The sequence below is a fragment of the Ceratotherium simum genome, chromosome 25 (assembly GCF_057802395.1).
Source record: "Ceratotherium simum simum isolate JZ-2026a chromosome 25, ASM5780239v1, whole genome shotgun sequence".
Taxonomy (NCBI): domain Eukaryota; kingdom Metazoa; phylum Chordata; class Mammalia; order Perissodactyla; family Rhinocerotidae; genus Ceratotherium; species Ceratotherium simum.
This window is the reverse complement of record NC_141924.1, coordinates 40,358,031-40,385,874: the sequence shown is the minus strand read 5'-3', so window position 1 is coordinate 40,385,874 and position 27,844 is coordinate 40,358,031. Positions and strand designations below refer to the sequence as shown.

The following is a 27,844-nucleotide window of genomic DNA, read 5'->3' as shown; positions in this document are numbered from 1 at the left end:
TGGCTTTGAAGTATTTGCATGTGACATTCTTTTTTTATGAAAGACAAACAACAACAGTAATATCTATCATTCTGTGAGCACACATAGGGCAAGCATTAGAAGTAGAAAGAAAAAGAATTCAATTCTTGTGTGAATTTAGTTAAACACAGGTTTACTACAAGTCCTCTACCAAAGTTCCCATTTAAGTTCCCATGAAAGTGCCCCTTATCTAGTTACAGACGTATTAGTAGATTGGGGTTGAACCTTGAACAAATCTAGGTTGGAGAATGATCTAGTATTTTACATTTCAATGGAACATTATCTTTATATGTTTTTCCAAGCCTATGTTTGCAGCTAAGAAAAAGCACAAGTTTAATTTAGAAACCACAAATGTTTATGTAAATAAAACTTTGCGCTACAAAGCTACTATCTTGAAATTCACTGTTGTCATTATCATTTACCCACTTATCAGAAAAAAACTAGTTCTCAGAATCTGCATACAGAGAGCTTTATGTAAAATATATAAACATTTGTCCAAATTGATACACAGATTGCATAAATATGGCAATTAAGATTGCATTTACAGATGTGCATGTACAATGTTGTGCAAATTATCACAATATTACAATTTCAAAAATTATTCAAATTGGAATCCAACTAAAGCAATTAGTGAAAAAATACCCATGCAGAATTTAAATATCTCAGAACAAAATTTAAAATGTCTTCAGTAAAAGTTCACACATTTAAAATAGTTTTATTCATTTTATTTGTATATGTCAAAATACATTTTTATTTCCAAAATAGTGGGTTTTGCAACTAGTTTCATGCAGAAACAAGGTCTGCTCAATACTACCAATAAAATCAATATAGCACAGTAGCTGTTCAGTTTTAGATACAAAGAATAAATAACCTAAATACAAAACACTAAAATATTAGAAACATGTATTTAATCATTCTTCACAGGCATCCAAACTTCACAAATATAATCCTTAGCATGCCTAACTGTTGTGCAACCAGAACATGTTGCAGCCACTCAAACTGATCATTTATCTGTATATTTTATGTCCACATAAGACCATGGAAATTCTCTATATTCAGACCCAGCATTCATACAGTTCAAATATAACCAAAAATAAAATTCCCACAACTATCCTTGTACCTTTAAAAATCAAGAATCCTGAGCTTGGTAGTAAGAGCATAACCTTATATCTTCATAAAACCAATCAAGAGAGAGAGGACTTAAAATCCTGCTTACCAAAACACCCTTTCCCAACCCCAAAGTAATCTAAAATAGGCAGTAGAACACAATGACCTTTTAAAATGAAGGGGTACAAATTCACATTTAATATAGTATACAATACAATCAATAATACAATTAGCTACTATAAGCTTTACAATGTACAATTTATTCAAATGGCTGAACTGTTCAGTGGTTAAGGAGACAGTTATGTGCCAGAAAGATATAGTATTTTTTGCATGGTTGAATGAAAATATAAAAGCTATTTGTCCAAATAAAAGCCATCTTCACTATGTACTTGGTTTTGCTTTTTTTTTTTTAAAAAAGGCCACTGAAATGTATAAAATGGTGTGAACATGATGGTGGTATCAAAGTCAATGCCTCTTCACATGGCAATAACAGTGCATTTAACATTAACTCACGGGTTAAGTCTGCAAATGATTTCATAGCATTACTTTGGCTAGCACAACAGTTTTAGACAGCACTCAGATAAATATTAGGTATGTGAAATGTGAAGCAATTATCTTATGCAACTTTAATTATGGTTGAATACTATCAAACAAAAACTGAAAATAAAAGTAAAAGCACTTTACAGTAGAAGACTTTTGTAAAGACAGGGCTCCACATAGTGTGTTATTTTTAAAGTCTTTATATCACATTGTTAGCAAATTTTGTTTTTAACACTATTATGGAGTAGCCTACTTTGCATTAACAGACATCTGAATTAAGAAAATAGTCAAGCATGCCATGTGGTGGTCTACAAATCAAAACAATACACTTATTTATATATACAGCATCACTCAGTACCTGCTAAAATGAAGGTGAAGATTACAGAATCTAACATCTTATACTACAGTAATAAAAAACAAACAAAAAACAAAAAAGTGACGAATGAAGGCAGAAAATAGGACTTAAAAGAATCTAATCTCAATTGACTTTAAAGCATTCATATGAGAAATAAATGCATATTGCACAAACAGTGAAAGCAAATGTTCCACCAAGCAATTCAGTTCCAGGTGGGAGACAACACAGCATTAGCCTAATACATGACAATGATCTCAGAAGAGCAAGTGTTCTTTTCTGTAAAGGAGAAAGCTGTGAAAACATGGAAGTCTGCCACATGAAGAGTTAGAAGGAAAAAATACAAACCCAAACTTAGATATAAAGCAAAAAAAATTAAATATCGAAAAACTGGAAACTGTGGCACATCAAAAAATGTTGAATAACTGTCTTCTGTGAGAGCTGAAAGTTTTTGTTGACACAAAAGTATTTATGTACAACTAAGGCTTACTGGTTAAATATCTGAGGCATATCTGGCCTTGAACACTTTCCTTATATGCTGGAGCTGTAAACAAGTTTTCTCAGTCATTAAAAAAAATCTTCTCAGCAGCTGCATTAAAATGAAACAATGGTCTTGATACAAGAAAAAAAAAAAAAAAAACCCAGATAATTAAACAAAACAAAACTCCTAGATAAGAGGGCATTTGGCAGGATGTCCAAAAATGACAGTCTCCGAGGATTCTTCCCAGGCTTCCAGTGACTGTCAATTATGGTCCACTGGGTTACTAACATGTGCAATTCCATTACTTGCTGCTTTTTTTTATTTGGAAAGTTTGCTTATAACTCTGATCAAGGCCCCATTTTCATCCTTTAGCCTCTGGTTGTCTGCTTTTAGGTCTGGTAACATCTATGAGGGGAAAAATAGAACAAAAAATTTTACTTCAATAAAAAGATAAAATTTTTTTTGATAATGTTATATTTTCACAAGACACATGAACAAGCTTTGTCAGTTATATATATTTCTAGTGGCTAAAACATATATCAAGAAGAAAGAAAAAAAACAAATCCTGATTTGTGAAGCTAATTAGTTTAATAAATGATGGAATGAAAAGTTTATTCTCCCAAAGTTATCAATTAAAATGTAATAAATCACTTGATATTATGACTCACAAGCACACCATATTAGAACAGCCAAGAAAATGAAGCCTATTTTTGTTAGAGTAGGCTCTTAAAAGGGAGTTCCTGCCAGCACCTAAACCAAGGCCTTTTGCTTTATTTATGTCAGACCTCAAACCATAATACTTCCTATTATTCTATAAGAAAATCAGCTTGTTTAGGACAAGTTCTAAAGGAGTTAGACTTATTCTATATTAAAATTCCTTAAAGGATTCACCCATAGTACTAAGTTTAAGTGCCTAGTACAACATCTGATCCAGGATAGGTGCTGATTAAATGGTAAAAAAGGCAATTATTACTATTATTAGAATAGTATAGAATAATTTGTAAGCCAAAGTAGTAAGTCTGTATTTATGAAAATATCCAAGCCCAGAAAAAATAACCAATATTTGAAGCAAATAGAAAAACACACCTTCACATCCTCAAAACAAAGCAAATCAATTTTCTGTTTACAGACAAACTGAAGGAGGGGGTGGAAATGTTATAAGTTAACTGGATTTTCCACTAAGAATGATTTAAATTACATGTGCTCTGCCAGATTTGCTAGGAAATGGAATAGCTTACATTTTGGACATTAAAACATATTTTCTAAGATATTTAGTCTTCTTTCCTCAGCTTTCTCTCAAACTTCTCTTTGCAAAACTACCTTAAGCAAAATCTTTATGAAGAGTTTAATTTTATGTGGAACCAATCAATTCTTACCTGTGTTCAGAATGTATGGATATAAAAACAGTAATCTGAAGTTTATGTATTAGGATACCTCTGTAATAGAGAACTAAGTGAATATTAACTAAGATGGTTCTGACTGAAAATAACATTATTTTGAAAAACAGATAATGCATGCTTAATCTTAAGTTTCACCATATATTAATTATATAACATGTAAAATACATTTTATACTGTTTATGTTCCATTTTCTTTTGAATAAAGAGTTTTAAATAATAGCCATATTTTTAATCCCTAAAATACTTACAGAGCCAAAAATGTGCACAAGCTTTGCAAAAGTGCAGACAAGTCTTTTATTTAAATTCCTAAGTCATTCCCTAAGTTTATTGTAGTTTATCAGTCACAATATACAATTAGTGACACTTTCTAACATTCTGAGAAGCCATGCATAATTAAACAGTTATATGATAAGCTCCAGACACAATGGCATTAATTTGTAAAAGTGAGCTCAAGACACGCTTACTAATACAAAAACACCTGCCTGGCTCTACCAGGAAGAATGATGAAACTATAAATTATAGGTTCACAGACTGCAGTTGCCTACAGAACCCTGAGCGCTTGGCTACCACTCTTGTCAAGGCCCTATTCTCAGTCAGCAGTCGCTCATTTAACTCTCTCAGAGTTTGAATTTGCTTTATTTGGTGCAGGTTCTGCAGGAATCAGAACATAAAGAAATAGAAAATAAAAAATAAGAAAATGGAAAAGAGTACAATATAAAGAATCACAGATAACGAATATAAGAAGAAAAAAATTAAGACTCTTAAAAAGAATATTCCATGAGATTTACAAAGGTAAACAGTATAGTCCCAAAGTTGCATATCAAACAAAATACATAAGCAAACAAAATCCAAAGAATTTGTCTCCAAAGCCATTTAATAACATTCTAATAGGAAACCAAGTAATTCAATACTAAAACATTTAAGTCAATATTCTAATTCTATGGGCACAATGTCCTATGTATTAGTGCGTTAATTCATGTGATAGAGATATTTTATGCAAGACAATGTGATGAGAGGTAATCAATTAACTATGCTATTTTTTTTTCCTGCAAAGAGCGTTCCTGGCCAACATTCAAAACAAATAGTTATTTCCACAGGTAAACGCAGAGTTCGATAAAATATAGCTCTGCCTGTCCACTACTCTAATGTCCTTTATTTTCAAAAGACATTTTGTATATTGATCCCCTCCTCCACCATTTACTCTCCAAGAAAAAGAGTACATGAAATGTGAAGAAATAACAAATCCCAAATCTTGTCATTATTGTCTAATTTCTTCTATACCTGAATACCAAAAGTGCCATAAAAATTGATTAACAAAAAGATGTGCCTTTCAAGTACTCTCCTAGCTCACCTAAAACCTGGATTTAGGAAGAAAGAGGAGCACAAGATAGAGATAATTCACAAACCACATAATCAGCTTTGAGAATAATTAATGTAAACATAGTGTCTATAACAGTACTGTCAAATTTGAGTTCATAGACGGCATTCTTTCTCATAAGTAGCATGGTTTACTTACTTTGAGTTCTTCTTCCATTTCAGATATTCTTCTTTCTAGAGCTCTTCGTTCCTATAGAAATTTAAGGTACCAATATTAATTACATAATTATTATATTCTAAAATTTTCTTCTAAATTGTGAAATAGTGACACTTTAGAATCAAAAATCAAATCAGGAGCAGTGTAGAAAGAGATGTGATGCCAGTGATGGATAAAGAGCTTTCCAAAATTTGAGAGAAATAATATGAAATTATTTTTATTACTTTCTATAAGCTCTCTCTTTAAAACTTTGACTTTCTGGGAAGACGATACATAACATGTTCAAACTATTTTTTCAGTTCACATAAAACTTTGGGATAGAGTAAACTAATACTCAAGACTGAGGAGTGTATAATAAGAAAAGAAAAAAAAACTCACACAAAGATGCAATTATTCTACAGTGATAGAAGCAGAAAAGCAAGAAGCAAATGTGCCTAAAATATGTGTACTTCAAAGTTTCAAAAAGAACTAAGAGAAGTTCATTTCCTCCACCCACAATGTTTGCTAACCATTATTTATCCAATCGATTTTATAGCTTGGTATATAGGTTGACACGGTGTGTAGCATTAATGCAGTGAATCTAATGAGGCAGCAACTGCAGCATTTATTTTATACTCCCTCATTTCAAAGAGTGACAGCCAAAGGCAACATACAATACATTACTGCAGTGTACTGTTTTATTCTCCCCTAAAAAAGCATTCTAGGGTGTTATGCAAAAGCAAGCAGCAGTAATTAACGTGCTGTAAAACTTTGGTTAGGTCATACCGCCCAGAAGATACTGACTCTTGCCGGTCACCTTTCAGATACAAACCATTTAAATTTAGTTTAATCACACTGAAACTGTTTCCAATACATTCTTTCCCAGATAATTAATTAATGTTGATATTTAGTAAAGCAGTACATTTACTGTAAATGTTAATATTTTTAGGGTATGGGATTTTAAAAAATAGATGGAATCCTACTCATAGTCTTATAAGTACCATGTTATTCTAGTATCAGCATGTTTAAATAGTATTACATACACGAAAATGTTATTTTCTATGACCAGTATTATTAGTTAATAATACAAATTTATAAAAACAATTGTACTTCTCAAAATACTAGGACATACAGTGTCATATTTGATCCTCATAACTTTGTGAAATATCAGAAATAGCATATTTCCTACAACTGATAGGTAACCTCCCCATCATCCTCAATTTTATTAGGTGCCTTTAAGATTTTAACTAGTTAGTGGTAAAGCAAGACAAAAACATTACACCAAATTGTCTTGTTGACAAATTGACAAGAGTAAAGTTGCAGGCAATTTCCTATGTTTGACAAGTAAATTTATTAACATAAAAAATACAGTTAAGAGAAAACGCATGTAAAGTGCTTAGCTCAGTGCCTGCCTGGTATATAAGAGAGTGCTGAATAAATGTTAGCAGCTATTATTAATACTATTATTACCAACGTCTGTTAAATTGAGAGTGGATTAGCTATTTTGAAATTTATCTGCATTTGACAGGCAGAACAAGAAGGTGGGGTGAGAGTGCCAGAATATGAACGTGTGTATTGTGTGCATAAGCCTCCATAAAAAAAGGATAGACATCAAAATATCAGTTATCTCTGCATGACAGAAGTATGGATGATTTTATTTTCACCTTTTGTAAAAATTTTTGTAATAAATATATATTACTTTCACAAGAAAAATTAAGTATTTTTCAAAAATGTAACTGTCTCAAAAATAAATAATATTTTGATTAAATAATATTTTGATTAAGTATATTCTGCTATTTATGTATTTCATCTCAACCATTAGTACGGATAATAGAGAAGTAATTTTTACTATTTCTGCATATCTTGGATATAAAATTCAATAATAGTTATATTGTGAAAGGATATAACAACATTAAATTTAATAAAATAAGTGATTCTAAATTTTTAGCAATTGCTAGTTATAGCAATAGTTCTTTAAATGGCTCAGAACAATAATTTTTAAAATTTGCTGAAATCATAATAAAACTAATAGTTATTACAAGGTACAATTTAGTAAATGACACACACATTAACAGACTGTATTTGTTTATTTACATATTCTGTATTTTTTACCATTTCTCTCTCTCTTTTTGGTCAAAAAGGTAAATTGGCTATTTCTAAAATGGAATGAAGAAAACGTTTTTATATCAAATGCTCCTGATTATTTATTCTTTGATCTAGAGATCACAGCCACTCAGGATGTAATTTCTTCTCCGGCTGAAATCTTACAAGTCTAGCCACTGCTCACTTTCACTACACACACTCTTTGAGCACTTTTCCTTTAATTTTTGATCATTTATATGTTCTCAACTGCTCAGTCTAAACTTGTAGAGTTATTCCTATGGCCACTGCCAGACCTCTGAGCAATAATAATAATAAATGGGGAGAAACATTAAGTGAATATATCATAGCCAGATAAAAAATTGTAGAAATACATAAAATGGCAAAAGAATTTTCTTGTAATCAACTTTTTTGTTTCAAATATCCTACTTAAATTAAATATTTATACTCAAAAGTAAATAAACTTTAAAGAGAATTTGAAAATTTGATGTCCCCAGCATCTTTAAAAAACTTTATTTCAAGAATGGAAAGAATTAAACTAAATGTGTATATGATTAAAATACTTTTAAGTATATCATCACAGAAAATCAAAGAGTGATAAATGGCATTTCAAAAATATCAGATTCACTATCACAATGTGTACAGTTCACAATCAAGGCAAGATACGTTTTTTTAATCCATTAAAAGAATAACATGGTAAATTAAGTCTTGTTTAACAAGGCAATTTCACACCTAGAGAGACCCCACAGAACTCTATAAAAAAGCTAAGCTAGAAAACATTCACAATTAAATTAATAAATATTAATTTAAACTAATTAAAACTACCATCCATAAAAACAAAACCAAGGAAAACAAATCTACCATTGCTAGCACAAAACAATAAAGGGGAAAATGATTACTTATTCAATAAAATGGACACCTACCCTTTTTTCCATTTCCAATAGTGACCTATCAGCAAATCTTTCTTGTCTCTGCAAGAAAGTTTGAAATATAAAAGAGATGTGAGTGCAATAAAGATGGGGAGGACCCGGGTAACTCTCCTCTAGTGGTGTTAAAAAAAATCACACTATTCAGGTGGAGTAATACACAGGTGTGGGTAAAGAAAATAGAAAGCAAGGTTTGTACTGAAATAATGAGTTAAAGGAATGCTTAGAAATAGAATGGTCTCCACACCTCTCATGGTCTATATATCACTTTTCCTCAGGTTTTTACACAGTTTAGCTGAGGGTAAGGATGGGTGTGTACTGTGGAACAAAACCCAAAACATCCTAGTTTTCCCTCCCATGCCCCAGCCCTCTCCTCTCCTATGCCACCAGGAGGAGCGGCTTATCTGAATGGTCAGATTCTAGGACCCTGACTGAAATGTAGTTTTGACCAGGTCGAGTGACTCTGTATCCATGCAGCCAGACCAGTAAACTGGTCTTTTTGTCCTCTCTCACAGCTATCTTAGTCTTGCTCACTCTCCCTCTACAGTTTTCTCTTCCAATCATCCATGGTCCAAAATTGGTAAGAAGGTTCATACCCATTGTCACTTATAAGAAATCCCAGCTATACAGATTTTCTTCCCCTGGTGAGCTCAGGTCTCTCATTTTTTCTGCTTCCTGTACTATGAGACCAACTCAAAGTGGATAAAATCCTGAGATTTGGGGCATGGAAAGGATCCTTGGGATTTTAAGCTACATGTTGCACCCAATACCAGAGAGCTCTGCATATGGATACTGAGTACACGCCCCGTTAAAAACAAATGGTATCTTAGTTCTATTTACAATGACCTCTGTACATATATCCCCCTTTGGAATCCTGGTCAATTTGCTGAAAACGAATTAATCAAATAGCTCATTCTCCAAAAGCCAATTTGCTGAATAACCACTTTACCAAAAATGTTTTTCGACAACTTTAACGAGAATGCTCTTTTATGACTAAGAACCACAAAATATACTTAAATATATATATATATATATATTTCATCACCGATTAAGCACAACTTCACTGCTTAATGTGGTAATTTAAAAAGCATTTCTTTTTATAATTTCCTCTCTGTCAACCTTTTTAGCATTTCTGTTTTAGTATCATCAGGACTTGTAACCAAGTTACTTTTTGATCATTTTTTTCACAATTTCTTTTCTATGATTATGGTATATAAGAATTTGGCCAGGTACCCTTTTCTCTTTTGTTTTAAATGGTTTTACACTTTTGTGCTTACTCTTTCTGGAAAAATATAAGTTGATATATTCCAATTGCTTATTGTTAGAAATCAAATTCAGAATTTCAAATGTGATAAGACTGCTTAAGCTAATTCTGATTTCTTTTTGATGTTGTTAAATTTACATTTATATGTCAATTGCTAGAAACATAAAACAAATGCTAATATGCCACTTGAGAATCTGCAAATGAATCCTAAAAACGCTTAAAGCTGAAAAATTTAAAAATGACATTCAAAAGCCCCTGAAAGAAATGAGAAATAGCTGGAACAATGCCATCACATATAAATTTATAAAATTTTAGATGGAAAATCAGCATTTCATTGGGGATTTTTTTTTCATATAGGAATATTTTAGCAATTTTATGATTCATCTGCCAATTTCTTAGGTCAAAAGATCAACTTTAGTTAATATTTTTGGCAAATACTCTGGTTAAAGCTGTTAAGATCACAATTAGTAAGCCTGGTGAATTGACATTTGACAAAATGATTATTCATCAAACCAGTTTCTGGTAAATTATCCTATTTTTCTCCTTTGGAGACTGTACAGGAAGGAGGGTGGCTGGGCTAAGGCAGAATTCAAGGATTTGATTCCCTTCGATAAATACTAGCAAATAGACCTAAACTTCAAGATTAATTCTTAATAGGATAACAGTTCCCTTGGAAAAATTCCATGAGACTATCAAAACTGCCACCACTATGAATGTTCATGAATAGTGATGGAAGTCATGCTAAAAAAAAAAATCAGGTGGAAAGATTCACTATAGACTTAAATGCTTGGATAAATACTCTGAAGTTGAATAAAAAGTTTAATGTTAATCAGTTTTACTTTTACATGTATCCCTAAATTTTTAAGATAACATTGACACAGTTTTTCCAACTAAGACATTAACTTTGAATATTTACTCAATATCTTATATTCTGAATTATGCTTCTCATTATTAATTTAGTATACTGGGCATGATATTCAGAAGCTGTCATACTTTTTAATCCAGTGACTTGTTTCTCTGGCCACAGTTGATAGGATCAGAAACTGGTACATGACCCAAAGGCAGCTTGCTATATACTGTCCAGTGTTTTATGAAATGGTCACTAACAGGACCATGAGTACTAACCAGACTTCTCCATACTGATAATAACTGGCTAATTCTGTCAGTTCCTCTCTCTTGTGGAATTTAAATGAGACATATAGGAAGAATTAGATGACAAGAGTAGACAGAAGAGCAGAGAAACACAGAGAAAGCAGGAGTTTGAAGGAGACACACAGGAAGAATTAGATGACAAAAGAATAGACAGAAGAGCAGAGAAACACAGAGAAAGCAGTAAGTAGTGGAAATATAGATACGCCGAGTCACCATAATGACAGAACACTACAGTCGGAAGCAGTAGACATTTTTATTTAGAAAACATTATGACCAAATCTCTGGAGCTGAAGCTATTTTCAGAGAACTAGTTACGATATTTTTGTGTGGAGGCTCATTAAGCTACTAATGCAACCTGAAGAATAATGACATTGCAGCTTACCATAAATCTAAGTGTAAGCCAGCAAGTTTTAATTTGTGTGACATTCCAAGTCTTTATGACACCTTGCTATGAAAGGTGTTTTTGTTTTGCCTTACTCCTCTGTGTATCTTGATTGTAAATCCACACCAACTGATGCAATCTGAAGAGCCTTCATAACCTCATACGGTTAGTGCGACCCCTGGAATTATAGCACAGTCTCCTTTGTGCATAGATAATTGCTTCACAACATAACAGTGGTTAACAACAACAAAAAGGGACCTGGTAACAAGTGTAAGTTCAACACACAGAATTAATTTAACAATTGTGAAAAAGATGAGTGTGAAAGAATGGCCAAAGAAAGTATGCAGTCTCATTTATAGAATCAGAGATACTATTTTAGATCGGTGCTTTCAAACTGGATTCCAAGAGTTGTACTGCAGGAATGTGTTTACGCTAGAAAGTTCTCATGTTAAAATTAAACAAGTTTGTTTCCTTAAAAATTACAGGACCCCTGAGAGCCTTTAACATATAAATAGACCCTGTAAAATCTCCAAGATGTAGAATATATAGTATTTCCCAAGTTTCTTGGGTCATAAAGTTTTTTTTTTTTTCTTGAAAGGGGTCAGGGGGAGAAGGAGGAGGGAATGTGCCTATCACTATCTTCCAGAACTAGTGTTCCATGGAAAAAGAGTTTGGGAAACAATTTCTAGATCATACGCATCCTAGATTATACGTACAAGGTTGCAAGTTCTACATGGCTATCCCAATTTTCTTGTCTAAAATTGTCTCCTCTAAGCTGTTGTATAGAAGGAAGGTAAAAGGAGTTATGACTAAAATTATCTACTGCCAGCATTACTATAGCAAATCACTTTTTTTGAATAAGAAATATTCATAATGAGTAAAAATTATTATAAAGCAATTTTATGGCTTTAAGAAGATTATGAATAGATGCTTTTAATGTCTTGCTAAGTTTGGTATGCTGGAAATAAGCTTTTATATCCTTCATGTACCACAACATAGGTATTAAAAGGCTGAAAAATATTTCAACTTTCCACTATAAGGCTATATTTCTATATTTTTAACTTACTTTAGAAAAAAATAAATGAAGTTATCAGTAAACTGTATTATCTTGACTCCTTATTATTAATAAGCTATTATCAGTAACCCAACTTATGTTTAGAACACGAGAGAACATTTCAATGCAATTTCTTAGACAGTATAAATCACAACCATTTCTTTTTGAGTACCAAAGAGAAAAAGGTACAAACCTGGGTGGCCTTTTCCAATTGCAATTTAAGATCTGTCAGTTCCATATTTGTATCATGTAGCTGTGCTTTCAGCTTTTCATTTTCAGCTAGAATTTGTTCATAAAGCTATAAAAATTATGGGAGAAGAACAAATTACTTTTCTGCTTTCCTAATATTTTAAGATTTCCTATTAATTATTTTGCAATATTAAAACAGAAAGATTAATGTAACATATGAGCTATTAAAGGATGCATTAAAAATATATTTTAATGCTTTACGGTTGCAAGGCAGAAATTTTGGGTTATGCAGGTGTGTTTGTCTCACATAAACACTTAAAACCTAGTTCCAGTATTTACAATCTAAGACTTCACTGAGAAATCTGACTTTCCACTTTCCATTAAAAAAATTTCAGTTATCTGATGAAGAGGGACCACATATCTGCACAGCAACTATAGCTGGAGCTAAGGAGCCACTGTGATCTTTATTCAGAGTCTGTGTGTTTTTCTCTCTATCATTCCCTCTTGAATTCCTGACACTGAGATGGAGTATCAGTTGCATTTCCCATTATACTTGTATTATTTTTATTAAAGTTAAAAGGAAAGTGAAATATTTCTTTAACACTTTCATACCACTTGAATCTACTACTTCTTTTTCCCTCATCTCTACTACCACCCTCATAGATGGCTACCATCATCTCTCATCTGGACTATTCTAATATCAGAATTGTTCTCTTGACCTCCCTCTGGTTTTACACATAGCAGCAAGAGTTAACCTTTCAAAATGACAATCTCATAATTTTCATATGTCAACCATTTCATTAACCCTCACACGTTAAAAGCCCTTGAACAGCTTCGCAATGTTCTCAGTATAAGGATATCCTTAAAATAGCCTGCAAGGCATTGTATGGTCTGGTCCCAGCCTACACATCTAGCTGCAATCTCACACCACCATCTCCTCCGTTCTACCAACCATACTGAAAATTTAATTACTTTGATGCGTCACGTACCCTTCCACCACCAGGTCTATGTGCTTGCAGTTCATTCCATCTGGAACACTTTTTTCTCCCATGCCTGCCAGTTAGTTACTAATCATTCTTCTATTCTTGGCTGAAGCTTCACTTCCTTAGGAAATCCATCCTCAGGCCCTGTCACTTTCTTTTGTTACACATTTTTATAAAACTGTTTCTTTACTTCAGGATAATTGTTTCAATTTTTAAATTATACATTCATTAGTATGATTGTATGATAATGTCTTTCTCTCTCACTATATGTATGATAATGTCTTTCTCTCTCACTATATGGAAGATGCTCACAAGAGCAGGACAACATTTCTTATCGGCACTGCCCCTAAGTAGAAGCTCACTATTTAGCACAGTTCAGTGTTCAGTTCTTTGCTGAATGAATGACTGAATCTTATTCATAAAGTAAACTGACCCTCCTACTTTCCTTCTCTTGCTGATTTGGCTTATAAGCAAGTGAGTTAGCTGTCAAATACCTGGAGACATGTACAAATACCACAAGCCTTCTTTTTCTCCAATAAACTTCATCAGGTTTATTCTAATCTCATAATATGAAGAATCATGATAGTCAGAATCCTAGATTGAGTTTCCAAGATAATCCTTCGCAGTACTTTAGCTATCACAAGTTTTTCAGTTACCTAGGAAAAACTTTATTCTCCCAGCAAAAGCCGTATTCTTTGTTTGGCTTCTTCCTATCTACAAATAGATAAAGAAAAGCGTGTGTGTGCATATGCACACACACCCCTCTTCCCCCCCACCTACTCAGTGTCCCTTTTCAGTTCAATCACAGTATGACAGCACTGGCCTGAGATACTTATACGTGAAATAAAGTCCTGGGTACTTTCCCCTTTCCTTTAAAAAACAAACAAACAAATAGCTGTTTATATTCTACTTACTATTAACTGCCCAAAACTGAAAATTAAAGTAAGTTATTTCAAGATACTTATTTCATTATGAGTTTCTAGGAATAATATTCAAACATAAATATCAAACAAAAAGATTACTGTTAATTAAATATAACTAAATAACCCAAGTACCTTTTTAAAGTCAGTTGAGTCATCCTTTTCTAGCCTGCTACTGTAAGGTTTTCTTTCTTCTAAGTAACTGTATGATCCAGAGCGACCCAGCAAGGAATCATACCGATCACTAGCTGATGTGGAACTGGTTTCATATCTTTAAAAGATGAGTTCAAGTCAAAGTCTATTATAGGCTTTCACAACTTACATTAGCATGCATCCTAGTATATATTAACTTGATATTCCAAAAATAGTAGATAACATTCCCTCCTGTTATTTAATCAACTTTTGTGATATATAATAAATGGGAAATTATTTTTAATACCACTCATTACCATTATTTGAGGAAGGGATTCAATATTTCTATATCCAAAAGTCAAAAGTGGTTTCACATCATGATAAATTATTTCAACATTTTTAAATTGTACATATTTTTTCACATTTTAACATCTCTGAAATCAGAATATGGCTTACAATTGATGGTGTATTATAGTTTAATTGATAGCACTTTTCCTTTTTTAAAGTAGTATACAACTGTATTTTAAAATTGGTGACATTTTAGATTTGATAAACTAACTATAGTCTATCCAAAGTGATAGATAATAGGTTTGTCCTAAACAAGAACAACATATCTCATTTGTAAATGAGAATTTTCTTATTATCCGGTTCTGAATTTAGGTTACCTTTTCTGATAAATACTATTGCCTCTACATTTCACTTCAATAGAATCATCAGTACAGTCGGGCTCCACACCTGGGGATTCAACTAACCACAGATTAAAAGGCCTACGTTGCATCTGTACTGAACATGTACAGGCTTTTTTTTCTTGTCATTAATCCCTAAACAATACAGTAGAACAACTATTTACATGTATTTACATTGTATTGGGTGTTCTAAGTAATCTAGAGATGATTTAAAGTACACGGGAGGATATGTGACGGTTACATGCAAATACTACGCCATTTTATAGAACGGACTTGAGCATCCTCGGATTCTGGGGTGGGTGGGGGTGGGGGTGGGGTGTGTCCTCAAATCACCCTCAGATACCGAGGGACAAAGGTATGTAAAAATTTGTTCTTGGGTTTACAAGGCTTTGGTTAACAATTATGGGCAAGAGAAATGGAATGGAGATTAGAGTCAAGAATATTGTGGAGGTTCTCTGACAAGGTAAGCGATTTTGAGCTAGAGAGATGACACTTCTTAGCGTCTTCATTGAATTTCTTTTCTCTAAAGCAGGTATAAGAGAGAAGATTCTGAATATCCAATAAAATAAATTTCTGGTGGGTTTCATTAGCCTCTGATGTTAATAATGAGAGAGTCAATGTTGAAGTAACTTAGGAAGCTCAGGAAAACTTAAGAAAAGTTATTACTGTTTTAAAGATTTAAGAAAAATCTTCTTTCTTAGTGACTTACTGTGACTATTGAACTAGAAGTAAGGCCTTTGACAAAGAAAGCTAATAAAAGTTATTAGGTTATCTAAATATCTATACATTTTTATTACTCAAATAATTCTATCAACTTACAAAATCCATAAATATCTAGCAACATATTTTTAGAAAGGAGAAAAATGAGAAAAAAGTCAGTAAAAAAAGAAAACATACCTAGAAATGGAATCCGTCTAGAAAGAAAGAAAAACAAACATAGGCATACCAAGTTTTTATGCTTTCATTCAAGTAACTTACTGATTAATCAAGTAAACTTAACATCAATACTGTTTTCACACTATTAAACTAAAATCTATTTACTGTTTACGTTTCAACTTTAATGTGGTTGTTTTTAAAAACAAGTTCTAGAACACAGAGTCACTGTATATTTTTACATGTACAATGCCATACAATTACATTTGGCAATTTATGGTCATCTTTTGTGAATTCCTACAAATGCCACCATACATTATTTTTTAATTGGAAGAAAAAATGAGAGAATAAGACACATATCCATTACTTACATCCACTCAGCAGGAGAAAGTAACATATTTACATTAAGAAATGTCAAGTTTACTATGTAACATCTCAAAGCACTGATTCTTCCCATTTTTCTGTTTTGGAAATCCACCTACACGTTCCTTCGAAGTTTATCAGGGGATAGGAAATTATGATTACTTTAATATTCTCAAGGAATTGGTATGCTATATATTGAAGTTCCAATAACTCTTCTTATCTAAATGGTGAAAGGATTAATAGAATAAAATAGTCTTATTGGGGGCCAAAGCAGTTTTTTTTTGATGGTCATCTTTAGCTCTTTCTCTTTCTATTGAAACACTCGCTAAATCTATGATTTTCTGTAAGGTAACTCTTCAGAAATGGTTTGTTCAATTCTTGACTTTAGATATTTGTATTTTCCTATTATATTTATCTTCAAATGCACTGTAAAATTACTGGGTTCGTTTGGGACTAGTTGAAGTCTAATTCGGACTAAAAATGTCTTATTAAAGTCTATTTAAATTTGCTTTGCAAAACCAATTTTGTAGTTGCTTCCAACTTTTCCTGATGTAATGCTTTATTGGTTTATTCTTTAGTTTTATATCAATTAACAACTTTGAAGTTAAATTCCAATTTTCAAGATATCATTCAAATTTATAAGCTGCTAAGAGAGTAGATCTTGAAAGTTCTCACAAGAAAACAAATGTGTAGGGCCGGCCCCGTGGCTTAGTGGTTAAGTGAGCGTGCTCCGCTGCTGGCGACCCGGGTTCGGATCCCGGGCTCGCACCGACGCGCTGCTTCTCTGGCCATGCTGAGGCCACGTCCCACATACAGCAACTAGAAGGATGTGCAGCTACGACACACAACTATCTACTGGGGCTTTGGGGGGAAAAATAAATAAATAAAATCTTTAAAAAACAAAAAAAACCAAAAAAAAACAAATGTGTAACTATGTGTGGTAATGGATGTTAACTAGACTTATTGTGGTCATCATTTTGCAATATATACAAATACTAAGTTATTATTTTGTATACCTGAAACTAATATAATATTATATGTCAATTATATCTCAATAAAAAGAAAGAACAGAAACACAGTATTATTCAAATTCAGGAAAATATCCATGTGTGAAATAAAATTGCACATATCAAATGAAAATATCATATCTCACTTCACAGTCTGCACTCTGGTTCACTTTCATTTTTTTTTTTTTTTTTTTTTGGTGAGGAAGATTGTCCCCGAGCTAACTTCTGTTGCCAATCTTCCTCTTTTTACTTGAGAAAGATCGTCCCTGAGCTAACATCCATGCCAATCGTCCTCTATTTTGTATATGGGGCACTGCCACAGCACGGTTCAACAAGTGGTGTATAGGTAGGTCTGTGCCCAGGATCCGAACCTGCGAACCCTGGGCCACCAAAGTGGAGCGTGCAAACTTAACCAGTATGCCACTGGGCCGGCCCTTAAATTTTAAGAATAAATAAAAACTCCAAGCAGTCAAAGAAATCACTCAAATTCTACTTCTTTGTCTTTAAAAATCATAGTGCTATCACTGGTTATTTTTTGTATTTTTAACATTGTGGTAAAAAACATATAACATAAAATTCACCATCTAAACTACTTTTAAGAGTATAGTTCAGTAGTGTTAACTATATTCACATTGTTGTGCCACAGATTTCTGGAACTTTTTCATCTTGCAAAACTGAAACTTGATACCCATCGATCAACTCCCCCTATCCTTTCTATTTCTACAAGTATGAACACTTCAGATACCTCATGTAAGTGGAATTATACAGTATGTCTTTTTTGTGACCAGCTTAGCATAATGTCACTTAGCATAATATCCCTGCTTTCTGTGTTTTAAAATTATTTTTCCAAAGTAAAAATACTCTTAATTTTTCTGATTACGGTACTATAAGCTCATATAGAAGTACCACAGTATAAAAAGTTCTTCTATAATTCCCCATCCCTCTAACCCCTTGGATAACCACTGCTAACCGTTTTTGTACACATATTTATGTGAGCATATAAAATATCCACCTATGCAAATACATTTTATTTAATCTATTTCCTCCCAATAGACACTTACGGTGTTTTCAATATTTTGCTTTAAGAGCTATGCTTCTATGACACCTTATAGATTTATCTTTACATACTTCAGTCATTTCCTTGGGAATAAATTTCTAGAAGTGGAATTGCTAAGCTAAAGACACCTTATAGATTTACCTTTACATACTTCAGTCATTTCCTTGGGAATAAATTTCTAGAAGTAGAATTGCTAAGCTAAAAGGCATAAACTTTTTTGCAAGGCTCCTGATTTGTATTGCTAAACAGACCTGTAAAAAGGATGAATTTATTATAGTCTCAAAATATATGAAAATGCCTATTTCAATACCAATCATACCATTGTTAACCTTTGCCAATTTCACTTTTGTATTAACTGTTATGTCTTTGTTTATTAATGAGGTTAAATGCATTCTCAAGCTTATTGGCCATTTATATTTCTTGTGTTGTAAAATTTATAAATTTCATGTATTCTGCCTCCATTTATTTTTTTACTGAGTCTTTTATATAGCACAAATATTAATCTTTTATTTAAATGTTATAAAAGAGGGCTAAAATTATTTACTTTTAACTGAGCAAATATGTGTCTCAACTTTGGTGTCTTTTCTGCCATATTCTAGCTTTATATGTTTAAATAATCAAATTTGTTAATATTTTCTTTATGGTTTCTTGCCCTGGTGTCATACTTAAATTCTTATATCATTTGCATGGTAAACGTTTTACCATCCAATAGCTTAATAAAAGCAAATCATAATAACCCAATCAACAGAAGCCCCATTTTTGGAAATAATGAATAATATCATGATAAAATAATTCAAATTTTCTGGGATAAAATTTTCTCGTAATTTTCTCTTTATTTATATCCTGACGGCAGATAGCTTAAGCTTCATGTGCAATTCAGAATTTTCAAGATCTTTTGAACATCTTACAATTGACTTTTCTTTGAAGCAAAAAAGTACATGCCAGAAAGCCATTTTTCAATGTGGTTAACTTGGACTCTACAAACTGAATAGAAGTTTTGTTATCAAACACACTTTTGAGGTGGTTAACACTATTTCAGAAAACACACAGAAGAATTTTGCTGCTCATACTTTTTCAAAAGAAAGCAGCACCCTTATCAGGTGAAAGCACTTTTCTAGTCTACTGTAGAAGACACTGTGGGTTAGTGTCTTGACCTCCATCCTTCTTTTTCCTCATGCCGTAGCAGTCGCTAGGTTTAGGTGAGATGGTATGTAGCTCACATTAGTAGTAAAATGGCTGCAGTATCTCAGTGGTGGCCCTTGCCTGGCCTGAGTCAATTATTATAATCCCAGCCCTATAAGGAAAACCAGCCTGAAGATGAAGCTGACAGAGAGGGTTGTGTAATGTAACTGGAGTACAATAAATTTTCTTTGTTTAATCCAGTTTGAGTTGGGTTTTCTGTTACTTATAGCCAAAAGAATGCTAGGACAAAACAAGATCTAAACAATCCTCAACTTAAAATGAACAAAAACTATTTCAATTGTTCAGAACTAAGAAAATTTTTATTCTTACAAAAATGTTCTACTCAACCTTAATGTATTCCATGTATAATTTTAATAGCAAAACTTAAACACAACATATAGCAATATGCTTCCAAGTCAACTTTGGAAGCCAGAAAACCTTTTCCTTTCTATCCCAGCCTGGTAGAATGTGGGGTCTGTGCGATAAGGCAGTGAGAAGTGTCAGCTGGGGATGGTTTATTAATTCCCTCCCTCTTGTTTACCTGTCCATTGTTTTTCCTTGAAAGATGGGTCACAGGGTATATCACTGGGAAAGGAAGATAATGGACAGCTTATAAAATATAATACATAAGAGACAGGTGAACTGGGGGAGTGCTGACAATTGTTGAGAAAGGGTTTAAAAGTGACAAAGCTTTAGATCTGCAAATAATTTACCCTTGTAAGTAATTAATTCCTCAATCTGTCTGTCTAGCCACCTAAAGAAAATAAAAGTACCTTTTGGGTCAAAATAGGCAAACCTGGCCCTAAAAGTAATGTCCACATTCACCTAGCACAGGTAACCAACTTCTGGTCACTTCACATTATTGTACACCCTTGCTGACTAAAAGGAATTTTAACCACTCTCTAGGAACTTCAGGTCAAAACGAAGAAGACAGGACTAGAACATCATTTCAGACTGAGTTTATAAGATTAGAACTAACTCACGTTGTACAGCTCTACCCCACGTGAATAGAGCTCTTTAAAGTATGCCAGCTTTCTGCACAGCCAAACAATAGGGAAATAGAAGGGGAAAAAAAGCTAGTGGAAAGAAACTTGCACCATTTGCTAGCTATGCAACCTTAAGTAATTCAAACTTGCCTTAGTTTCTTCATCGCTACTGAGAAAAAAAAAAACGCCTTTTTCAGAAGATTGTTGGGAAGATCAGTTGTGATAATGAATGTAAAAGTCCTTTAGAGACACTAAATTTCTAAACAAATGTAAAGAAAGTTAAAAAAGGCCTATTGTCGTCTCCAGAACATAACTTTGCCATTTACAAAACTAAAATCTGGGTATGGGGTAAGCTATCCACTACTTCTGAATATCCTTTAGCTACTTTTCTTTGGTCAAGGGTACTATTCTCTTTTTGTTTTTTCTTTTCAACTTTGAAGATAAATTTACCTATAATAAACCATGCCCACTTAGAGTATATAGTATGATGAGTTTTGACAGTTGTGTATATCCATAAAACCACCACTACAATCAAGATCCAGAACGTTTCCATTGTCTATAAAATATTCTTTGTGCCCCTTTCCAGTCCCTCCACCCGACTGCAGAGAACCACTGATAGTCTACCCCCAGCATGCAGGTAGTGTTCAGTAACTGTCTTGCATGAATAAAGATAAAACACAAGTAAAAAGTAATCTTTAAAAAATATGAATACTTCTGAATACAAAAAATAATGCTTTTTACCTGAGTTTCTTTCTTATTGGATCCCTCTTCTGTATCTGATTGTTGTTCTTGTTCATTTTCATCACTCTAAAATAGATTGTCAATTTACTTTTAGAAAAGTAAAGATAAATTTCAAACAGTTGATATTTAAATACTTTAGGACTTTTCTAATTTAAAATGACCCTTGAGATAAATTTATCAGGAAATGAATCAAAAGGAAAACTGATTTTTAGGTGAGAATTTTTCTCCCTATTTAGAGGAAGCCTATTTTGTCTGCATGGCACAATCTAAGTAGGTTAGCAAATATGGTAAAGAAAGACCATCTACCTAACGGCCTGATGTAGGAAACACATTCATATTGAGGATGAGGAAGCTGAAGGCTCAGCATGAGAGAAGATATTCCATTTTATATTGTAATGATACTACATGTACTTTAATAGTCAATGTAATAGCTGCTCAACTATAATGAGGCTGCAAAAACAGAAAATTCACTATATTAAGTAAGAAAAGCTGGATTCTATAAGCATGGCAAGATTTATGCAATGGTCCTATTATTTTTAGGTAGTTCATCCATCTAGAAATTTCTTGGGAGTTTACAGCACACCAAATAGAAAATCAAGGTCTCAGCAGGCTAAAAGCCTAGAATCCCAGACAATGGGAATATTCTACTAGAAGGCCTTGAACATTTCAACAAACTCTAAAGGATTGAAAGAAAAGGGAAATCTGTGTTCAGAGACATCTAGCTCAGGCTTACTATAAAAATACCACAGACTTTAAAACTACATCATCCCAGTTTCACATTGGTATTGCTGTTTTCAGCTATGTGACTTAGGGCAAATATATTAAAAATTTTTTTGAGTCAGTTACCTTACCCATAAAGTGGGGATAAAAACTTTACAGAAATGTTCTAAGGATTAGAGAGACTCTGTACAAACTATCATTGTGGTATCTAGCAAAAATGATATGTGAAGTTGTTAAGTGAACAGGAGAAATCAATGCTGCTGCTGCTAGTATTAGTCATTAATATAAATATATTAATTCCACTTCATAAGCTCACTGTCTTTATGCATTACAGTTTCATGGAAGAACACAGGAAGTAGCAATAAAAAAAGTGGAGAGGCTTGAGGTCCTGAAAAGTAGTAACCAAAAAAAAAAAAAGAACCTAATAATACAATAGAGCAAAGAGCTACCTAACTACACATCACTGCTTCTTTGACAGAGCCCTTGCTTCTTTTTGTATGTTGTCTGATATAGGTTCAAAGTGTGGCTAAGAGGAGAAAGGAGACCTGTGCTTTGATGGCTGATTAGAACACAATTCAATGCAGGCTCAAATTAAAAAGATGAGTATTGCCAATATGGATCTCAGAAAGGATCCTTACAATGCTGGTTAAGTGTATGACTTCAGAAAGTGGAGTTCTGAAGGGAGAGCTGGTCTGAATAAAACTGGGGAAAAATAAATACTATATAATAAATACAGCTTTGTCTATGAAACTCCTAATACATATGAGTTATTAAGAAGATGAAATAATTTTAAGTAATAAAGAGTTACTATGTTAGGGTGCTAAGACTGTGAGGTTTTATTTTACTGTTAGTAAAATGTACTGGGCAATCAATTAAAATCAACCAGACATCATGTACTTCCTGATGGAGGAACAAAAATACCTTGTCAAAAGAATACTGAACCAGAATCTGATTGGTTCTCTACCTGCAACTACCAGTTTATAGGAAACACAAAAAACTACACAAACGTGTTAAACTACACTTTGGGGATATGATAACCTAGTTCATTCGAATATAACTGTAAGAAAAAAAAATGAGATGGAGGGAGAAACTGATTAAAAGAGACCTTAAAGAAATAACTAATTATAATGTATGGTCTTAATTTGAATCCTAATCAAACCAGCAAAGTATAGAACTACAACAACAAACCATTTATGGCAAATGTGAGTCAACTGGACATTAAAACTGACTGGATATTCAATATTAAGGATTTATTGTTAATTTATTTAACAATAAATGTGATCATGGTATTGTGATAATTTATCGTGTGAAAACATACTGTGGTTTCTTTTACTATTTTATTTTTGTTTGTTTGTGAGGAAGATCAGCCCTGAGCTAACATTTGCCGATCCTCCTCTTTTTTTGCTGAGGAAGACTGGCCCTGGGCTAACATCCATGCCCATCTTCCTCTACTTTATATGGGATGCTGCCACAGCATAGCTTGACAAGCGGTGTGTCGGTGCGCACCCGGGATCCGAACCGGCAAACCCTGGGCCACCGCAGCGGAACGCGTGCAGTTAACTGCTTGTGCCACCGGGCTGGCCCCTCTTTTACTATTTTTAAAAAATAAAATTTTAATAATTTTTAAAAAGGAGTCCTTATGTCTTAAAAATACATACCGAAATTTTTACAGATGAAATAATATGTCTAAGATTTTCTTCAAAATAATATGGGAGTTGGGGAAGTGGTAGGGATTTAGCTTAAAAAATGGATACTTGGGGTAGGATCATTATACTTTTTTGTTATTTCTATACGTTTGAACTTTATTAAAAATTAAAAGGAAAAATGGAAAAAAATCAAGAGGCTAAAAAAAAAAAAAACAAGACAAAACAAATTACGTTTGCCTTTCTGTAGTTATATGTTGTATTGAAACTGGACAAATTTCATACTAATAGTGCCACCCCACAGCACTTCTTTCTCCTGCATATGAGTAGCAACGTAAGGCACATAGTCAGGGATCAGGAAAAAAAAATTTAAATTTTATAGGATTGTTATAATTTGATGAGTAAAGCACTGCTTCTATCCAGCATCACTTGAGATGGAACTATTATGTATATCTTACAATCATATTCATGGGATTAAATGTAAAGTATCTTTGTTTCAAGAATCTCTAAGATAAAGGAGCAGTTTAGCCATTATATAATAATTAATAAAGGTATGCTGAGCTGCAGCCATTATTATTTTTATTCCAAAACTGGGACAGAACTCCTGCTTTTAAGTAACACCAATAATCTAAGTAGTCATTAACTATCCTTACAAAGAAGAACTCTTCTGATTTAATAACCCAGCTCAAAACATCTAGTGATGATGTAAAGAATATATAATCTGAGGATGTAAGAAATCATTAGTGTATACTTTTGGAAAGATCAAGAATACTATCAAGTAGCTATATTTTACTAGGTTCTCACATCTTGTGTCCAAAACGAAACTCCTGTAGATCTTCTTTTCTCTCTTGGTCGCCGTCGTTCTCTGATTGATTTAGGCTGTGATTTATCTTCTCCTTCTTTTTCCTCTTCTTTCTTTTCTCCCTCTGTTAAGGATTACAATGAACCACATGGCAGCAATGTATCTTGACAGTAGTTTGCAAGGTAAGTGTAGAAACAATTCTAAGTCAACTGCCTTCTAAAATTCTCCAGTAACAATTAATTTTTCTCCTCTCAGTGCTCCTATAACACTTGGTTTAAACACGTATCTGTATCTCCCAACAGATACGTTCTTGAGGATCAAGACAAGACCCAATTTTAATTACTTCATTTTCCTAGTGCCTAAAACAAAAATTTTGCTCAAAAGACACAATAATACTTGCTGCACAGAAAATAACTGATTCCTATGAAGAGAATGGGGCTCTGATAGGGAGATAGTTACCATACCCAAAGTTAACACTTCAAGAAAAAAACAAGTTTTTAATGATGGAACAGGTAGTGGGCATCATACAAATGTATCAATTTCTGCTTCTACTATTCCCAGTCCTCATTTAGCAGCACAATAACTACAGTATTCATTTCATTTCTATAAGATACTATCGAATAGAAAATCTATTTTTCTGGAAAAAATATTTATCTTTTATTAAAAACTAAAAATCAACATAAAAAAATGTTAGTCTTAAAAATTTGTTTCCTTCCTAGGACAATTAAAATGGCACCAGAATTACATACTAGACGAATATTAGGGCCTTTGAATATACTTTAAAAACTAGATATATATGGAAGAAAGTAACGTTAAAAATGATTTTTAAAAGGTTCCTTATGTCATTAGCAAAGAGCCATAGCAAAAGAAACCCCAAAATCACAGTATTAAGAGGGATTTTTAAAGTTGAATTTGGAATCAGTTTAGAGCAAACAACGCAAACTCCAATTCCTACCGTGGCCATGCAGGTGACATAAATGGGTAAAATGGCCAGGAGGGCACTATTCCAAGGGAGTGTGGGGCTGTTACTACTTAGCTCCAGCCAACTGTTCACAGGTGAGAATTCAGACCCAAGGTTGCCAAACCTTCCAACTTTCCAATAGAAGATGGAAATCTAAACTTTTTTGCAAATATCCCTAACTTTTGGCTCAAAATTTTTACAAATTTTATGTGGGCCTCACTTTACTGGTTTAAAGAAATGAAATATCTCAATGACCAAAAACAACAAAAAAGCCAGCTAGAAATTGGAAAAAACAATCTTCTCAAGTTTATATTATCATAAGTAATACTTTGAGATTTTCCTTTTAAAAATAAAATGCCTACAATTAGGAATAATTTTATTTAATACCCATCTCTAATTTAAATTAGGAATTATCAGAATTTAAATAGGAAGTTTATATGAAATAACAGTAAATGTTAATAGTGAGCATCAATACACAGCTGAAAAAGAAATCTATTTCTCAAGAAACAAGCATAAAAACAATTTTGTTTTAGCAAGGAAATTACGTGTTAAGTGATTTTAGTTGCAAACAATTTCACAAAAAAACATTTAAAAGATAGGTTCTACATAATAGGCAAGGAATAACTTAAAGCACTAATAAACTGCTCCTAGAAATAGTCACCCACTAGTTCTTCTATATTGACTTTTCTGTTGGTGGACATAAAGATTTTTGTGAAGTCTTAGGTTATAAAGATATATGCATCAATGCCAGACCATATAATTTTCTATTTTTATTTTCTACTTTTCTCATTCTCAACCATCATATTCTTTCTGTTTAGGTAGAATAACACCCAGTTTAGGATGTTTCTTTTCTGTTGAACTATTTATTATGAAAAACCAATTCAAGGGATTATTTGAAGAAAACAAAGTGTTTTCAAAATATGGTCCTCTTACCTCTTTCATTTTCTTTTGTTAATCCTCTGGAGTAAGCAGAAGTTATACCTACAAGACTATTTGGCCTGTTTAGTTGACTTGAAGCATAGAGTGAACTGCTCATGGTAGAAAGTGAAGAGGATGGAGTGGTTGAACTTGAAGTTGATACTGGTCTGTAACGCTGATAAGTCTGTGAAACATTAAAATTAAAACTCATTTGAAATAATAAAACAGTTAAAACCATATAGAACACAAATTCATCTCAAAGGAATAGTAATGTTCTAATCATGTCAAAATAATTCAAATTTCCAGTTAAAATCCTTTTGAGTATTTTGTATATCGTTTGTTAGTATCTCAATCTCTTGTATTCTGAGAATCATAAGAACTAGTCATCACATCATTTGCCCTAGCTGTGTCGTTGGTATGCTATTACCTCATCATATGTTCTGGAGTACTTCTGTTTATATTCATCTTCTCTAGATGTTTCTAACTCCTTTTTTTCTTCTTGCTTCTCTTTATCCTGTTTTTCTTTTTCCTCTTTTTCTTTTTCTTCATTTTCTTGTTCTCTTGTGCGGGTAGAACGACTTCTTCCTATTTTTTCAGCTTCCTGAAGATCAGTTAATGTCACCCCCTGCACACAAAAAAGATACATTTAATTATGAGAGGCACTGAAGCTCATTTCAAAGGAGTATTTTATAAGTAGATAAATTAAATATGAATGTATTAAAAGTCAAATATGCATGTTTGGAATTGGTTTGCAAATTGAAACAATTTCTACCTAGCAAGTCACATTCATTCTATGAAGAATCATCACGAACAAGCAGAATAATAGGTACTGAGAAGGATATAAAATATGTGTAAGAAATTGTCTATTCAAGAAATTAACAAAATAGCATGGGAAATGACAGCAATACCATATGAATATAAAAATTCCCAAGAAGTTTAGAGAAAGAAGGAAAAGCCGATATATACATTGTTTATACAGCCATGCGCTGCATAATGACGTTTCAATCAACGACAGACCACATATACGACGGTGATCCTATAAGATTAGTACCATGTAGCCTAGGTGTGTAGTAGGCTGTACCATTTAGCTTTGTGTAAGTACACTCTATGATGTTCACATGATGACAAAATCACCTAATGATGCATTTCTCAGAATATATTCCTGTTGTTAAGGGATGCATGACTGTATATTAAATTTAAATGTACTCATGTTTTTATATATGTATATGCACACAGAGAAGATTTCAGTAAAGAAATAATTTTTGAAGGTTAAGCCTTGAAGAACAGGTTGGATTTCAAGAAATAAAGGTTCAAAGACAGAAAAAATATGTTAAGATCCCAGCAAACAGTTCAGTTTGAAATGTGAGTAACGGTAAGGATCAAATAGTTGAAT

At 32.8% G+C, this 27,844-nt stretch overlaps 1 protein-coding gene across 5 annotated transcripts in view; it reads right to left on the bottom strand.

The window, feature by feature from the left end:
- Positions 1-471: 471 nt before the first annotated feature.
- PPP1R12A (protein phosphatase 1 regulatory subunit 12A) overlaps positions 472-27,844 on the bottom strand; it is a 144,023-nt gene continuing 116,650 nt past the window's right edge. For 2 of the 5 annotated variants that reach the window (XM_004417898.3, XM_004417901.3), the window contains 10 exons: positions 26,879-27,076; positions 26,467-26,635; positions 24,575-24,696; positions 21,408-21,473; positions 16,096-16,112; positions 14,516-14,651; positions 12,482-12,586; positions 8,434-8,481; positions 5,414-5,464; positions 472-2,903 (listed from right to left, as the gene is read on the bottom strand). In XM_004417898.3, coding sequence (XP_004417955.1) covers positions 2,817-2,903; positions 5,414-5,464; positions 8,434-8,481; positions 12,482-12,586; positions 14,516-14,651; positions 16,096-16,112; positions 21,408-21,473; positions 24,575-24,696; positions 26,467-26,635; positions 26,879-27,076 — 999 coding nt within the window. In that variant the 3' untranslated portion in view covers positions 472-2,816. Of the gene's footprint in view, positions 2,904-4,398; positions 4,549-5,413; positions 5,465-8,433; positions 8,482-12,481; positions 12,587-14,515; positions 14,652-16,095; positions 16,113-21,407; positions 21,474-24,574; positions 24,697-26,466; positions 26,636-26,878; positions 27,077-27,844 lie in introns of those variants that run through there. The other 3 variants (XM_014795780.2, XM_087449143.1, XM_087449142.1) reach the window with 3 other exon arrangements.